The sequence below is a fragment of the Cydia amplana genome, chromosome 26, assembly GCF_948474715.1.
Source record: "Cydia amplana chromosome 26, ilCydAmpl1.1, whole genome shotgun sequence".
Lineage (NCBI taxonomy): Eukaryota > Metazoa > Arthropoda > Insecta > Lepidoptera > Tortricidae > Cydia > Cydia amplana.
This window is the reverse complement of record NC_086094.1, coordinates 3,159,824-3,177,782: the sequence shown is the minus strand read 5'-3', so window position 1 is coordinate 3,177,782 and position 17,959 is coordinate 3,159,824. Positions and strand designations below refer to the sequence as shown.

The window sequence follows — 17,959 nt, the reverse complement described above, 5'->3', positions numbered from 1 at the left end:
TGAAGCTTATAAATCTTTATCTTTTCTTTTAATAGACAAAGTACTAACATGACGCTAATAAAATATTCACACTGATAACCTAGAACATCACCGGACTATTTTTAGCAATTGTAAGTCAATAAAGACGATTTATTAATGGATTACCATGATGCAAACATGAATTAGAACCAAATTAAAACCAATTCTAATTAATTATTTATAGCTATAGGTTTCTGAACGTAAATGAGAGCTGTCAAAATTAAGGTCAGTCCAGACGGGATGACCAAAAACAACCGATTGGATCAGAAAATAAATTGGCGCCAATCTGGGCTAGAGAATGTGCGGAAAGTTGGCGGAAAGAGAAGAGTCGTGGAATGTATTGGGCCCCATACATTCCACGACTCTTCTCTTTCCGCACAGACTGTATAACCGTGAAAATCCAAGTTCGCAATCTTTCTCTGTCACTCTTCCGTCATTATGCCTTCATTGGAGTTGAGCCCCCTCAAGAGTCGATTTAGCTGTCTGCAAAATCGACTCCACACTCGCGTTCGTGGCTTTGCGCCTCGATTCGCGCACGAGGCACGAGTGTGGACGGGTGTGGAGTGTGGCGGGGGAGTATTATATTCTTTGCGGGGGACGGAGAAAGTAAGTAAGTAAGTAAGTTATATTAGAAATTAATAAATTAGCATAAAAAATAACAAAATGTAATAACAATAACTACTTTTTGGCAGAAATTTGCTTAACGACGGGATAGGGACTGGACAAGGATAGTCTATCACCTGCGTCGACATATATTATTATGTTGGTATGACATGCTTCTTGTTCTTGGAAATTTGACACTCTGTGGTGTAACGAATGACGTACGACTATATCGCATCGCAAGCGAAAGTTATATGTTAATTTCTTAGTTTTCCCCCTTTATTATTTTGTTTTCATCATTAGTTTACAACTTCTATGTCCGAAAAGTGCAATGGAGTTGAATCACACGAGAGTGAAACAAAGTATAGTCAACCGAACAATGGTGTACGCAGATTTTCTATTGCCGACGCTTCGGAAGAAAGTGTCTCGATTAAAGATGTTTTCAGAGGTTTCGAGAGGAGCCCTGTAGTCACACTGACACGGGCTGATATATCGCCGTATCTTAAGAATATGAGACAGAAATCCACTGAGAAATCTCAACTGGAAAAGTGTCTATCGAAGTTGGAATTCGCCCTACATTCTAGACGGCTGGGCGACAAGTGCTCCATCAGCGTTCTTCGCCACGATCTTAACTGGCTCAAAATGGCCTTCCAAAAGGATCCTAACAATCCTATTTTTGATGCCAGCTTCAATATTGCTAAGCTTAAATGTAAGATTTGCAAAAAAGTGTACGCCAGCGAGAAGAAGTTACAGAACCATCAGGAGAACAAGCACATGCTCGTTTACAAGTCGAACGACAAGCCCCAGAAGCGGGTGTCCTTCTCGGACCAAGTGATAGTGCACGAGGTGAAGGAATACCACAAATGTAGGAAGTGCACCAAGATATTTGAGAAGTATAACCTCCTCAAGCGCCATATGAAGCAAAGACATAAGAAACGTAAGTGCTACATTTGCAATTATTGTAACAAAGACTTTGTTGATAGGATGTTTTTTAAAGTGCATATAAAATTGCACTGCGACGTCTGTGGGGATCTCTCGCCCAACAGGTCTTCGTACATCGAGCACCGACGGAGAGTGTGCAAGGTGTTGAAGTTTCACAAGTGCAAGACTTGTGAGGAGTCATTTTTCAAGTTCATGGATTTGAAAGACCATAGTTACGATCATTTGCCGACTACTTTTGTCTGTGACGTCTGTAAAGACCAGTTTCCGTCTAAATGTGCCGTTGCACATCACATTTCATTCCTTCACTCTAAGACTCGCCCAAAGTCCTTGTACAGTATGCGCACACTAGGAAGCGAGAGATTATACTTGTGTAACTTTTGTGAAGAGAGCTCGGTAGAACGGGATGAAGTAGAGAAACATGTAGCATTGTTGCCGGACTTGACAAACCGTGCCATGACAGGGTACAAGGACTACTATTTCTGCGATCAGTGTATGAAAAAGTTTGATGTTGAAACAGATATGCTTCAGCACAAATGGACGCATTTCCTGAAGACCAGCGACAACTCCCAGTTGCGGCCGAAGATTGTGAAACCTAAAACGGACTTCCAGAGGTTTTACAAAGTAGACGAGGTCCCGGATCACATGCAGCCGCAGGTTATATTGGAACGGATCAAAGTAGGAGGGAAAGAGTTGACGGATTCCATTGACTTTGTGGACGTAAACTGCTTCGATGAGTACACAGGGGAGATAAAGAAACCTGTGGTTGACCCTGTGTCGAAGAAGACTATAATATCTAAACATCAGTGTCAGGTTCGTATTACCGACACTTGCGTAGAATCATCCTAGTAAATTGCTTTGCTTTGGTTTGTTGTAGTAGATTGGGTTGAGGACAAATTTAAGCGATAATTTCATACTAACCTCCTGATGACTAGCATCCTACACATAGTACATACGTAGATAGCCCCCAATTTCGTTTTGACTCTTTGTCAATTTGACAGAGTTGAATTTAAGCTGGCAAATTTTGAAACCTATGGATCAGAAAATTTTACAATGATAAAATAAATGTGACTTTATCTATGAAAAGGGACCTTATTGTCGACGGCGCTTACGCCATTATTAACGATGCTCCGATATAAATACCATGCCGCTCGACGCTGTGCGGCGTAAGCGCCATCTACAATTAAGGTCCCTTTTCATTGATAATGCCCCAAATAATGGAAAAAAACAGTTTCTATGTTCTAGGACATTTATATTCAAATCTCTATTGTTAGACAAGTATCTTGGAAACAGTTCTTGTTTCCGCAAAATGATTCACCAGTGGATTCACCCATCTTTTTTGATGTCACTGCCTCCTTGAGAAATACTGATCATTTATTGATTTAAACATTAAAGTAACACGATTTACACTCATACTTTAAAAGTCCCGTGTTAGTTATAAAAGTGCTGATCATTTTACAGCTTATCACAGCTTATAAAACGTTTCTGTACAAGTTATAATACCTACCATTTGTGATTTGCGATAAATCGCAAATAGTAGGTATTAGGCTATAATTAAAAAGAAATGTTATCAGAGTTAAATTGAGGTCACTAAGCAGTTTTTGCAAATGTTGCAAATTAAGTTATACATGCCGATTAATACCTATCGGATTTAGCCTATGATAACATATTATTAGAAGCTATTAACACTTTATACTCTCATATCTTGTACTCATATTTAATGATATGAATGGGTCTACTGATACAGCTGGTGTACCCCAGCTCAGATTCAAGTTAAAAATAATGAAATTATTTCACTGTAGATCTGTTCATCATCATTCTCTTTAAACCAAATTGTCAGAAATCTGTTGATTATCTATTGTACCATGTATTCGAATAAATATGAATCGCTTTGAAAGTCTAGTGATACCGAAAATCAATCAATTCTGAAATTGACATTTGCAGGCGCTTCAGACTTTCCTGAATACACATTACTTGCATATCTATAAAATTTCTATGCACATTTCTTTTTGCTTTGCAATTCTGTTGCTCCCGCTGGAATGCATCCAAGTCGTCCCGCCATCTCTTTCTCGGTCTGCCTCTGCCTCAACTACACTGGGGATGCCAGCTAGTTGCTCCAAGTATTTACTTAGATTTTGTTTACATTTGAATGTGATTCCGATTTCTGTTTGTAAAATCTAAATTTGTAACAAGAGAAACTTTGAAAATTTTGCTACAATGTAATTTATACAGAACAATTAATTTTTTTTACAGGGATATGAAAATATGGTACACTCCCAAGGTTTAATATTAAACTGAGTAAACAGCATTGGTTGAGAATCTATTAAAAACTGCATAGAAAGCCAACAAAGGTGGCTATACTACAAAAAGTGTATTGTTGTAGCTTTGCGATTCTAAATATTGTATAAATTATTCTATGTATCTCCCAACTCCCAATAGAGAAGCCCGCTTGAGTATGTGACACCACGTGACACACATTTGTATGCTCGCTACAATCCATGTAGATGTATATGTGTAATCTACAGCTCTGTCCCGACGGCATTCCTACACTATTCTCATTAATTTTTCATGTAGAACAGGACATCCTTAAACCCCCTCCACACTCGTGCGTGAATCGCGGCGCGAAGCCGCGAACGCGAGTGTGGAGCGGGCATTAATTGCAACATACTTTAGTTCACTCTCATCTAATTTATCTCTGCCAATTGCATTATGTTATATCTTGTTGCCAATACAATCCTTACATTACACTGCTATTGCCCATGCCATGTTTTTAGGGTTCCGTACCCAAAGGGTAAAAACGGGACCCTATTACTAAGACTCCGCTGTCCGTCCGTCCGTCTGTCACCAGGCTGTATCTCACGAACCGTGATAGCTAGACAGTTGAAATTTTCACAGATGATGTATTTCTGTTGCCGCTATAATAACAAATACTAAAAACAGAATAAAATAAAGACTTAAGTGGGGCTCCCATACAACAAACGTGATTTTTGACCGAAGTTAAGCAACGTCGGGCGGGGTCAGTACTTGGATGGGTGACCGTTTTTTTGCTTGTTTCGCTCTATTTTTTGTTGATGGTGCGGAACCCTCCGTGCGCGAGTCCGACTCGCACTTGGCCGGTTTTGTGTTTAGTCTTATATTTTGTAGTCAGCAGCAGAAGTTGCTAAGCGGGCCAGGTTGGGCGGAGGAGGTTGACGCGACTTTATTAAGAGAATAAGTGTAAGGCCTGAGTGGACGCTCGAGTTGGGCGTGCAGCGGGGCGGGGCGTGCGGCGTGCACGCCCAACTCAAGCGTCCACTCAGGCCTTACACTAAGAGCGTGTCAAGACTGTCAAGGTAATTCAAACACCTCGCCCGCTTAGCAACTTCTGCTGCTGACAGTGGCCAGGTTGTTGGAAGTATGTATTTGGTTTCTACCACTGTTTCTACACATCTTTTTTTGCGTCCTTCGATTCATTTTACACATGTAGCATTTTGAACTTTATTTTCTGATTACTTTTAACTGTAAAGAATTGTTAACGGTGTAAGATGTAAGTTATGGAAAAACTCGTGCCTAGAATTTGACAGCTGAAGTAAATATGGCGTTGTACAGCGGCCCGGTGGTAACTTTGGCTATCAAAAGTAGATGCTTCACAATTCGGTTACCACAAAACATATGGCGCAGTATAGCGCCATCTAGTTCAGCTGTAAAAATCGGCAAGATTTTGATTTCTACAATATATATTTTTTGTTTAAACCCTTTGAACGCCAGGCCTATCGTGCGCGGCGTGACGTCAACCTTGTCAGAATGCACCAAGGTTGATATTGGGCTGTAAAGTGTCATTCTATGAAACTTGCTAACTATGTAAAATTGTAAACAAACCGCCATATTAAAATTGTCTCTAAATGTCACTTTACTAATGACTCATACTCATACTCATAATCTTTATTGCATATCACATTGTATCTTAACCTATTGCATAGAATCGTGTACAACATGACACCCTGTAGGGCACAGCAAACAGTTTATTCAAGAGGAGATCGAGTTTTTTGTACAAGATGTTATTTATTTATACTTAAATGTTATTTATTGTATACGGGTACTTTTTTAATTGCAATTATTGGTCGTGAAAAAATTCATTTAACTTTGACTTTTGTTTACATAGTTAGCAAGTTCCATAGAATGATACTTTAGCCGCGCGCCGTCTTTGGCGGTCAAAGGGTAAATCTGTTCTCTCACTTTAACCAACCCTTATTTATTTCAGGTATGTGGAAAGTACTATTCCACTAACTATTGTCTCAACCGCCACATAGTCACCCAGCACTCGGACTACGAGAACCTGAAATGCAAAGTGTGCGAGGAGACCTTCTACTGGCCATCTCTTCTCCACAACCACAAATGCATCCGTCTCAATCTGCCCGAGATACCATTTGACGATGCCAGACCCGAGATACACTTCGACAACTTGAATGAGATACAAATTGATGATCTGCCTATTACTGAGGATTATATACATACAGTGGACTTTGAGATTCCCGCTCCCGTGGTTGAGCTTACAGAGTACAATTGGGGGCAGAGTCAGAATATACAGAATTGTTATAGTGGGTGCAAGATTGTTATGCAGGAGGTACCTATTGAGTTTTAAGTGCAGCATTGGCATGGGGCATTATTTATGAAAAGGGACCTTACGCCGCACGGCGTCGCGTGGCCTCGTGTTTATATCGGAGCATCGTTAATTATGGCGTAAGCGCTCCGACAATAAGGTCGCTTTTCATCGATAACGTCACATATGAGTAAAATGTAAGAAAAAATCGTGCTCGAGCTTGACGGCTGAAGTAGATGGCGCGGTCCTTTTGCGGTATAATCCGTCTAAGCTAACTCGGCATCGATTTATATCATGACCATTATAGACAAGTGAGTCTAAACCGTAAAATTATTCAATGGTAATATGTCTCACAACTATAGGGTTGCCAGATCGAAAGGCGCTATTATCGGGAAAAAATATAAATTTATCGGGATTTTGGGACTTAAGTCGGGAAAAAAGAAGCATTCAAATTAAAGAAATTGCATTAAAAACAACGATATTTTACATTATTACTACGTCAGCTGTTCTACCCAATCTCGCCATGTCGCGCTGACGTCGACGCGGGTCGCTCGCTTGACGACAGTTAGGAACTTGAAATTATTATTTTATAACGTGAAGCTGTTGATCGGGACAGTTTTCACTTTGTCGGGAATCGAGAACTCATGCTAAAAATCGGGAGAATCCCGCCAAATCCCGACCATCTGGCAACCCTATACTCATAACAGTTTAAATACGATTATGACCATTATAGTTTTCCGTCATGACTTCTTCTTCTTTTTTTTTATTACTCTACGCAGAGTTATCTTGGTCCGAGTCTGAATTATCAAACGTACGTATTGTAATGTACGGAGTTGTAGTAGCGCCATCTACGTTCGCTGTCAAATTTGAAGCATTGATTTGTCTTAACACAGTAAGACTACTTATCTTCTATAATCTACCTACTAATTTTTGGTTTTAAGTGTTAATGTGTTGTAATATATGATAAATTATGACGAAGTTCGTTATTTGGTTATTTAATATAGAAATTAACGGGTTGTTACGCGGGTAGAAACGCACTTACTCGTAACATTAAGCGTTTTGAACACGTATTAACCTTTTCTACGCCATGTCAAACACAAAAGCTGTCACTCAGAAGCCACACCATTGAAGTGTCAAAACTGAAGTTGAACTTTATGTATATGCACGTAGCTCGATGTTGCTCTGTAGTATGTGACCGATTTATCGGTCTTTGGCGTTGAACCTACGGTGCGGATATATCGGTCATTGGCGTCCAAAAGGTTAAAAAAATAACGTTATCGGGTCTACCGCGAATTAATTTTTGATACTTCTAAAAACGACGTCTGTTGTACGTTGTACACTTGTACAGTCAGCAGCAGAAGTTGCTAAGCGGGCCAGGTGTTCAATGATTTTGACGTGACTTTATTGTTAAGAGAATAAGAGCGTGTCAAGGTAATTTTGAACACCTCGCCGGCTTAACAACTTCTGCTGCTGACTAGGTCTCAGTTGCGTTTCTACTCGCGTGATACTAATTTAACCTTTTCCACGCCGTGTCAAACACAAAAGCTGTCACTCAGACGCCACATCATTGAAGTGTCAAAACTGAAGTTGAACTTTATGTGTATATGCACGTAGGTCGATGTTGCTCTGTGGTCTGTGACCGATTAATCGGTCTTTGGCGTTGAACGTACGGTGCGGATATATCGGTCATTGGCGTCCAAAAGGTTAAATGTTCGTCTATTATCGCCTGCCATTGACATGTTTTACTTTTAGTTTTAGATTTATTATGATTATTATAGTTAGTTTTTTTTAGCATTAGAAAGAAGGTAAGCTATCTTGACATGTATTTTTATTAAAAATCACCATTGGAAAGTAAGTCACAGCAAATATGTTACAATTATAACTCATATACGATTTTTTACATTCTTTTGCTTTCATAAGTAATATGTATAGTCTAAGTGTAAGGCCTGAGTAGACGCTCGAAGCGGAGCGTTGGGCGGGGCGTGCAGCGTGGCTGTGGGCTCACGCGTGATGTGAGCAGCGTGCACTAAGGCCGCTCCTATACGTGCGCATTTGTTTAACATGCACGCCGGACGCCCCGCCCCGCTGCACGCCCAACTCGAGCGTCCATTCAGGCCTTACACTATTTTTTATAAAGCGTTTTTGAATATTTTTTATTAAAAAGACACGTCAAGATTGTTTACCTTCTTTCTAATGCAAAAAAACGAACTATAAGCAAGTGTAAGTAATTATGAAGTTTATCATTAAGTTGTTTGGGACATAATGGATGTTTACACCTTTGAACGCCACGCTTATCATGCGCGGCGCGGCATTGTGAACCTTGTCGGAATGGAAAGTTGATATTGGCCTGTAGCCGCGCCCGTCAGTTGACGTCTTTGGCGGTCAAAGAGTAAATAGCCATATTTAGTACACTTCATATACACAGTATTTTGAAAAGTTGTGTATGTAAAACATGTAGGCATGTAAAAATACATTTACCCGATTCGCTTGTTTTTTATGATTGTAAGAGAAAGGTCGTTAAGGTTAAGGCCAAGTTTAAGAAATAAACCATGATCTGCTTCATAACATTGTTATTTTGTTTTTCATTGTCTGTATTTTTTATGTATTGATCTTATGCAAAAAACGCTTCACACGCCTTACTAGTCTAGTACAGCAAGCAGCAGAAGTTGCTAAGCGGGCGAAGTGTTCAAAATGACCTTGACACGCTCTTTTCTCTTAACAATAAAGTCGCGTCAAGATATTTTTGGACACCTGGCCCGCTTAGCAACTTCTGCTGCTGACTGTACTATTATATTTATAGCTTCGACCTCCTATTAGTTTCAAAAGTCAAAAATGACCAAAATATTGTTTCCGATTTTTTTCTTGTTTGCAAGTCCTAAATCCTAATTTAATCTAGTTAAATTAGGATATACGAGTAGTGGTATGATGATGATGATCCATAGTAGTATAGAGTACATACAGTGCCGGCTCGAGCCCTTGAGGGTAGAGCGAAATCGGGTTCCGGCGCCCTTCGTTGAAGTTTTCAAGCGTATTTTACACCCCCCCTCGCCACACTCGCGTCTTTTAAAACTTTTTTTTTTCTCATTTGCAATTTTGGCACCCCCCTTGCCATCCGGCGCCTACAGCGGCCGCTTCACTCGCTCTACCCTAGATCCGGCCCTGAGTACATATTAACATTAAGCATTACTAATGTAAGAAAATGTCGCGTTTTCGTCGGCTAAAATGTAAATACATAGCTTTGGTGAAACAATCATAACTACTTGTAGTAGTTTTAAAATCGACCAAGCAATACTAAACAGCATAAAGTATTTGCGGGTACTATAGCTGGTCAAGCAAATCATGTCAGTAAAAAAAGCGCGAAATTCAAATTTTCTATGGGATGATATTCCTTCGCGCCTACATTTTTCAAATTTGCCGCCTTTTTCTACTGACAAGATCTGCTTGACCAGCTATATATTTTGCCCTACTTTAGATTGCTATATATTGTTCCTTAGTCTGTCGTTACGTCATTCTCTCTGGCATGGCAACCCCACATTGGGTTTTGGCAACTGTCAAACGTTTGCATAGATGGCGCAGTACCCTTTCTCTAGGTTTGTTCCATGAATCTAGTATAACTGGATTGGGCATGAGTGGTGGGGATAACTGACAGAACGGGATAGTCTTATGTATTTTTCAGTAGGAGTTGCAGAGAAAGCGCTATTATTGTTTGTCCTTGTCACAGTCTCACATCTTGTTTTATTCCCCACCGTAAATTGACCACCGTGATTGGTCGAATTCATTTGTTGCCCACCATAATGCGACGCTATGATTGGTCGAATTTACATGTTTTGTCCCTCACGGAGGCACGCGTAGACCACTTCTATAGGATACTACCTTCTATGGTTTGTTCTATAAGGTTTGGCCTGAAGGGCTGGCATCCAGGGCATAAAAAAAAACTAGAATTTGACACGTGCAATTCTTCACTGGCGCCATCTGTAAAATACTTCGACCGGTCGACCCCATTTGCGTACCAATTGTACTAAATCCTCAGGTAACAAATACCAAAACGCGAATTGGGGTTGCCAGAGTGCATGACGTCTATGGTTAACGATAAGTACAGTCAGCAAACAAATATTTCGTACAGTCAAGTGTAAAAATATGTGTGCACACATCATACTCAAGTTACTGAAAAATATGTTCCAATAGCTCTTAATTATGTCAGCGAATTAAGAACTATTATGGGACATATTTTTGAGAAGTTATACATATTTTTACACTTGACTGTACAGCTACATATAAGTTTAATTCTAGATACGAAATTATATGAGTTTTTGATAATATGATTATCCAAGGTGTTTTTCTTTTATGGCTATAGGTAATATAAAACTGAAGACAAATTATTAAATTTCGCTTAAGAGTCACACGAACTTAGCCGCCGTTAAACAAAAGAAATTAGAGCGAGTAGAAGTTTTACAGACAAAACTTGTACTCTTTATTTTCTTTGTACAGTCGCCAAGGACACAGGTGTTTGTATCCTCCAATTGAGGGGGGATTTAAATCTTCTCGGGGCAGAGGTGTAGGGTTGGAGCCGGTCTACCTAGCTTTATTTGACGTTCATAAGCGCATTGTAATTATGCCTACTTGAATAAACTATCTTTTATCTTTATCTTTATCAAGCGGCCAAGGAGTTCACAATATCTGAACACGCACTGTGTACGGCCTGAGTGGACGCTCTTGTTGGGCGCGCAGCGGGGCGGGGCGTGCGGCGTGCATGTTAAACAAATGCAAACGTATAGGAGCGGCCTTAGTGCACGCTGCTCACATCACGCGTGAGCCCACAGCCACGCTGCACGCCCCGCCGAGCGAGCGTCCACTCAGGCCTTACACTAACGCCTTGACAATAGAGGCGTGTTCACATATTTGTGAGCGCTTTGACCGCTCCGATATATCTGATGGCGACTGTACAATTGTTAGCTATTAAAACTAGTTCCAGACAGTTACATACATATATGTTCATGCAGAGTTTCATGTAATTTATGCATGTTTTAAAAAGAGGGCGTAACTTCCATATTGTATGGGAGCGCCTTAAAGACGCCGGTTCGTGTAACTCTTAAAATATAGGTAGCCAATATTTAAGACAACTAATTATAAGTAGGTCTGAAACAGTCAGCAGCAGAAGTTGCTAAGCGGGCGAGGTGTTCAAAATGATCTTGACGCGACTTGGTTGTTAAGAAAATAAGAGCGTGACAAGGTAATTTCTAATTTCAAGGTAATCTGCGCCACTGTGAGTCCCTCAATATATATTTATTAGATTACTTGCATTATGTAAGACAATTTTTGGTTTCTAATCCCACTGGAAGTACATAATAAATGTTGTACATACACAAAGAGTTTGCTGTTTTTTATCGTAACATGCCACCCTAACCCCCTAACGGCTCGGCCACGACATTACGCGACTGGCGACGGCGGCAGCGACAACCATAGGTGGGAACGAAAGTTCCGATCGATGTGTCTGTCTCCAACCTGTGGTTGTCGCCTTAGCCGAAGCCAGTCGCTCAATGTCGTGGCCGAGCCGGAACACCCAGTAGGAGTATCTTATTGATCTTATCTACAAATAGCCGAGGCACAACCCTTTGTGTGGGAGGTGCGAATGATTCTTGAATGCACCTATTCCCATCTGTGCATAATGTCGGAGACAAATGGGAATACACCCTGCCGAACCAAACCGAAATCCCGGGTTCGATCCCCGGTTTGTACCATTTTTTTCTCTATGGTTTGTACCAAGTACTTTCTTCAAACTTATGTACGAAATATTTGATAATTACGTTATAGTGTGTCAAAGGTCTGTTTCATTTCAAACATAGAGAGAATCATACTATCTTTGTCTAACACTAGTACTAGCACCAAAAAGAAAAGGATGAGTAGTTTTTTTTGTTACTATTTACTGACAAGATTTGGTTGACCCAGTATATTTACCAATTTGCTTTTCGGTGAGAGAAAACATCGTAAGGAAACCGCACTAGGCCTGAGGTTGGAGGCAAAGAGTAGTCATGAGTAGTATAATATATGTTGGAGGATTGCAATCGCTTTCCTAAACACTAGAGCCTATCAGTGTTGCCAGGGCTCTGGAGTCATAAGTTACGTTTCGTTTCCCTAAAAGTCACGTTTTTGCTGCTTAAGTCACATTTTTATAGTATGGTTTGGTAAATCGATTTAGTTTAGAAAAAATTCAGAAAATAATATATTTCACAAAAAATCTACTAACCTTATATGATTTTTCTTTATTCTTAATGCTATTTGTGATCGATTTCATGAATTGTAAGCTCCTTTTTTTTCTTGATTTTTTTCTTGTTGAAAACGAAAAAAAAAATTACGATTATAAGTTATTATAAAGTCAGTCAAATTACTTTGTCAGTAGAAGAGGGCGCGAAATTAAAATTTTCTATGGGAAGACCCGTCCCGTCGCGCGTACATTTTTTAAATTTGACGCTTTTTTCTACTTACTGAAATGGCTTTACAGACTATAGTATAGGCCTGTCCAGACGAGGACAATTTTTCGCCGGTGATTGAATTGTCCGATCGGGTCGGGACGTGCGGACGCAAACGCCAATTTGGCCCGCCGATTATGACCGATACTACCGATACAATGGGGTGCGGACGCAAGAATACCAATTTGTGACGCTAGTTTTCGCGGTTAGGGGCATTTTTAGGGTTCCGTACCTCAAAAGGAAAAAACGGAACCCTAATAGGATCACTCGTGCGTCTGTCTGTCTGTCTGTCCGTCCGTCTGTCACAGCCTATTTTCTCCGAAACTACTGGACCAATTAAGTTGAAATTTGGCACACATATGTAAATTTGTGACCCAAAAATGGACGTGTAACGTAAATAAATGAATTTTAAATATGGAGGCCATTTTTGGGGGGTAAATGAGAAAATTATAAAATAAAGTTTTTCAAACTATATCGTGTTACATATCAAATGAAAGAGGTCATTGTAAGAATCTCAAATATATTTTTTTTATAATTTTAGGATAAATAGTTTAGCAGTTATTAAAGAAAATAGGCAAAAAATGACAATTCCCCCCCTTTATCTCCGAAACTATTGGGTCTAAAATTTTGAAAAAAATACACAAAATAGTTCTTTACCTATAGATGACAGAAAAATCTATTAGAAATATTAGAAATGTACAGTCAAGCAACTTATCACCATAAAATTAAAATTGATGAAACTGGCCAAATTGGTGTTTGCGTCCGCGCGTCCTGTTTTGATCGGATAGTTTGGTCGGAGTGGGGGGGGGATTGTCTTCGTCTGGGCACGCCTTAATCTACCAACCTTAACCCAGTCACATCAGTCCACAAACTACTAAGAAGATACGAGTCACAGTCAGTCAGTGCGAAAAAAAGTTATAAAAGTTTACACTGTCGCGGTGTGGAAGCGCGAACGCGAGTGTGGAGTCGATTTCCCTGTCTGCGAATCTTTAATCAAAAGAAAATAAAAAAGTATATGCGTAAATAATTTACCCCCGGATAAAATTAATGGTTTTAGAGCGCTCAAAAATCTCAAAATGACTGATGCAGTACAATGAGTAGAATAGATACAGACTAAAAGAAATGAATCATTACACTAAAAAAAACTACTACTATCAAACTATATAACACCGTCACGTCAAGGTAACAAGTCTCATTTTGCCATGACTGATAATAAACATGATTGTTGATGTAACGTCAAGGGTCAGTGCAAATATCAAATTTCTAGAGTTCCTAAATTATACGAATTGCAAAAATAAACTTGTCCAAAAATCGACTATCTTAAAAAGTCACAAAAATTGCCTCAAAATCAAAAGTCACGCACATGTCACACGAGAAGGCGAAAAGTCACGAAAAATGTAACTTTTGTGACCATCTGGCAACGCTGGAGCCTATGTCAATTCTTGAGATTGGGCTGCCGAGCGGACCCCAAGTGAGCCGTGGAAAAATTCCGGGACAACAATGTTGCCGGTAAAGTTAAGAAATATTGTAATATGCTTATACTAAAGGATAATATAAGTTTTCTAATCTGAAAAATATTATAAATAGATTTTTTTGTATGTAAATAAATATTCCTGAACGAAAATGTCTTGGGCGTCGGCAGTAGTGATATAGACATCGATAATCATGCAAACGGAAATATTATAAACTATACTGATTCATCCACATTAAATTAATGCTTATTAAAGGAAAATATAAATAAGATATTAAAAATAATGTAAATTTTTGGGTAATTCATTTATTTATCAATATAACGGCTACGTTTTCCTAACAATATCGATTCGATAGTACCTATCGATACATGGTAAAAAAATGCGTGGGCGCGTCACTGGCGTCTGTGTTTTGCTGTCAAATGCATTACCGTATTTAATATCCAGAAAGTCAATAATATTATCAAAATTACAGCTTAACAGCTTTAATAAACCTAATTACACAACAGTAAACAGTTATAGATAGTTAAACAGTGCATATACTCATTGAAATTGGTTAACTTACAACTTCCTGGGCGCGGCGTTTGCGTGTGATATTTCCCAGATTTATTAAGTTTAATCATGTCTGTGAGTGAAAAAGTGTCTTTATCAGACGCTTTAAGCAATGTGGATGTCCTGGACGAGCTTACACTTCCCGGTAATTATTGTTTTTCACTCCCAATCAAGGTTGAAATCATGATTCATGCATGTATTTATTTACCATGGTTTATGTTCATTAATTAAGGAAAGATTGACCTTTTTTATTTTGATTAGACGAAAAAGACGCCGCTGGATATTCTCAATTATGATTTTTTGCATGTTGGAAATGTTTTTTCAATAATAACATTCAAGATTATCATAATCGTGATGTATCCTGTGTTTACAATTCAGCAGCACCATAGTTTTGTTTATATGAAGACAATCTAATAAAAATAATGTGTGTGTGGTGGTTAACAATAGTGGTTTGTAGAGCAATGGTGCTGTGGAGCAGAAAAAATCTCTAAATATGCAAATAGAGGACTAAAAAATTTACAAATAATAGTTTTGGTTTTAGCCCCACAACACCATGCTCTGCTCCTTGAGCTCCTTCCGCCATTTTCTCTCTTCCCTTCTTTTTACATTAGTTAATGAGTGCTAGAATGTTTTACGCTAGCCAAAAAATAGGTAAAAGTTATAAAAACAGGAACTATTTCAACATTTCTAAGCACATTTAGGGCTTACTACTTATTTTTACTTCATAGTTTGGCAATTATTAAACAATAAACATAGTTATAAATACACTAAATTATTCCCACACTCAAAACCTTGATTTATAATCATCATCCTTATATCCCTACTGTACTTAGTCTAAGTAAAGAATAATAAAAACAAGAAAGAGAATACTACTAAAAAGTATTTCTAATCATATCTAGGGTTGCCAGATCGAAAGGCACTATTATCGGGAAAAAATATAATTTTTTCGGGATTTTGGGCCTTAAGTCGGGAAAATGATCCATTCAAATTAAATTAATTGTATTAAAAACAACAATATTTTACATTATTGGCACTACGTCAGCTGCTCTGCCCAATCTCGCCTCGCGCGCGCTGACGGGCTCGACGCGGGTCGCTAGTTCGCTCGACGACAGTTCAGAACTTGAAATTATTGTTTTATAACGTGATGCTGTTTTTCGGGACAATTTTCACTTTGTCGGGAATCGGGAACACATGCTAAGAATCGGGAGAATCCCGCCGAATCCCGACCATCTGGCAACCCTAATCATATCACACAATACAATCCTGTTTCAGATGAACAGCCCTGTATAGAAGCGGCGCCATGCTCGATCCTGTACCAGGCTAACTTCGACACAAACTTTGAGGACCGCAATGGCTTCGTCACTGGGATTGCCAAGTACATTGAAGAGGCTACCGTTCATGCCAACTTGGTAAGAAATATTGTGTCCTATTAAAAAATTATTCACTGCATGTGATGAGCTCTGAAGAATTTTAGGGGAGCTCTGTTTCCCCCTAAACCAGTTGTTGATTGTAATAGAGAGGTAAAAGAACTCTGAGAAAAAACGTGTGACGTATTTGACAGTTGGAAAATATTTCCTGTACCTCGCTATAGGCTATAGGGACCGTGCGCGTTGGAAGGTCTGTCATCTTGTGGCCTGAATCAGAAACATAAACATGTACATTGCCAAAGCAAATCCTGCCAGTCTACCTTTCTCGTACGTTTTCTTGTGCATAGTAGCTTCTGCCATCTTGAGCTACATTGGAAGCATAAACTTCACATTTACGCCTCGTGCCAAAAATCTGACGGCTCCTGTGCTGCCCCCTATAGTTCATGCACGCTCATACTATAGTTCGTAGACGGGTCACCAGTCTGGTGACCTTATTGGATCTTGATAGTCAATAACTAAACCACAAATACGTACACAGATTTATTATTTAGCGCAAACGTAGGTACATCGCTCAGTGTGGGCAAGGCAATACTGTCCGATCGTATTTTACCTACACTACAATACTAATTTACGTATTCTTGTGTCTACAGAACGAGCTGCTAGAAGAAGGCAACGCCCACGCCGTGATGCTGTACACGTGGCGGTGCTGCTCGCGCGCCATCCCGCAGCCGAGGTCCAATGAGCAGCCCGACCGTGTGCATATTTATGAGCGCACTGTCCAAGTCTTGGCACCGGAGGTCGACAAGTTACTGCAGTTCATGTACTTCCAGGTGAGGTTTCAAAATAGAGAGGGTTGTTACAGTGTGGTGCCATGACCAGGATATTACAAATATGATAGCCTTCCTTAGGAGGCCCAGCCATACAAACGAAACATCCAATATTTGCCACTGAAATTCGAACCTAAACTGTAGGAAATAGAGTTGATTTTGAGTTGTTTGAAAATTGAATGAAACAAAGCAAAAGGGAGTCTGTTCCAATTGAACATGGTTTAAATTACATCGAACTGAATAGGTACTATGGGTAGGTAAGGTAGGACCTTGGGTCTTAGGAGGCTATGGTATTTGAATACGTACCCATTTCCCTCGCGGTGCGCAAAAAGTCGCCACCACAGTGCACATGTTACCACCGTCTTATAAGTAAATATTCTTTATTGCACCAATAATTATACGTTTTACATACATGTAAAACTACAAAGAAATAACTATGTACTGCGAATCTTCAGATCTTTCACTTAACGGTAGTGTTGAGTTGCTCACTCGTGAGGCACCTCTTTTGTACCGCTCATTATGTTAAATTGTCGCAGTACTTCACACCGCTAAAATGTCTTACTTCACTCCTCTATTCATTTTACTCATTTACTCGCGCGCATCACAACACGCGCGACGCTCACAAATACTCACAACTCGCAAGAGTCGCGAGCGCGCGAACCGCTCGGTACTCGCCGACGTTCAAATGAGGAAATGAGTCTGTTAACTGCCGAACTACAAACCTTATTGCAACGACAAAAGGTCCACCGAGAAATTCGTTGAAGTTTCGCTCACCCCCTCACGCGCACTGACTGGGACATTGGGACATTCCCTCAAAAATTCTTTCAAAATGAAACAATGAATTAGATTTACTCAAAGAGGGAGTGAGACAGACACGCGCCCAGTTTCAATATCGCCTCGCCGAAAATGAAACACGAAAGACAACAAGCGTAAGCGCTGCAGGCTTTCATACATCTTACGCCATTTTGAACTTAGTATTGCTACTTACTTGTCAAAATGGCTGGGTATTTACGAAGCTTGCTTAGAAACCGTTATCCTTTAAGTCAGTTTAAGTGACCAAAATATTATTTAAATTATTGAAGTATCATATGGTGGCACTGACAATCCAACCTCTAGACTGAGCTTAGGCCAATTCTTTCAT

General features: G+C 39.6%; 2 protein-coding genes across 2 annotated transcripts in view; both read left to right on the top strand.

Moving 5' to 3' along the window:
- Positions 1-858: 858 nt before the first annotated feature.
- On the top strand, positions 859-6,178 carry LOC134660180 (zinc finger protein 62 homolog). Its single transcript, XM_063515904.1, has 2 exons — positions 859-2,370; positions 5,798-6,178. The coding sequence occupies exons 1-2, from the start codon at positions 934-936 to the stop codon at positions 6,176-6,178; spliced, it is 1,818 nt and encodes a 605-aa protein (XP_063371974.1). The 5' UTR covers positions 859-933.
- An 8,306-nt stretch (positions 6,179-14,484) lies between these two features.
- LOC134660161 (cytoplasmic FMR1-interacting protein) overlaps positions 14,485-17,959 on the top strand; it is a 94,937-nt gene continuing 91,462 nt past the window's right edge. The window contains exons 1-3 of the mRNA XM_063515891.1: positions 14,485-14,769; positions 15,897-16,033; positions 16,642-16,821. Of these exons, the coding sequence (XP_063371961.1) occupies positions 14,694-14,769; positions 15,897-16,033; positions 16,642-16,821 (393 nt within the window). The 5' untranslated portion in view covers positions 14,485-14,693. The remainder of the gene's footprint in view (positions 14,770-15,896; positions 16,034-16,641; positions 16,822-17,959) is intronic.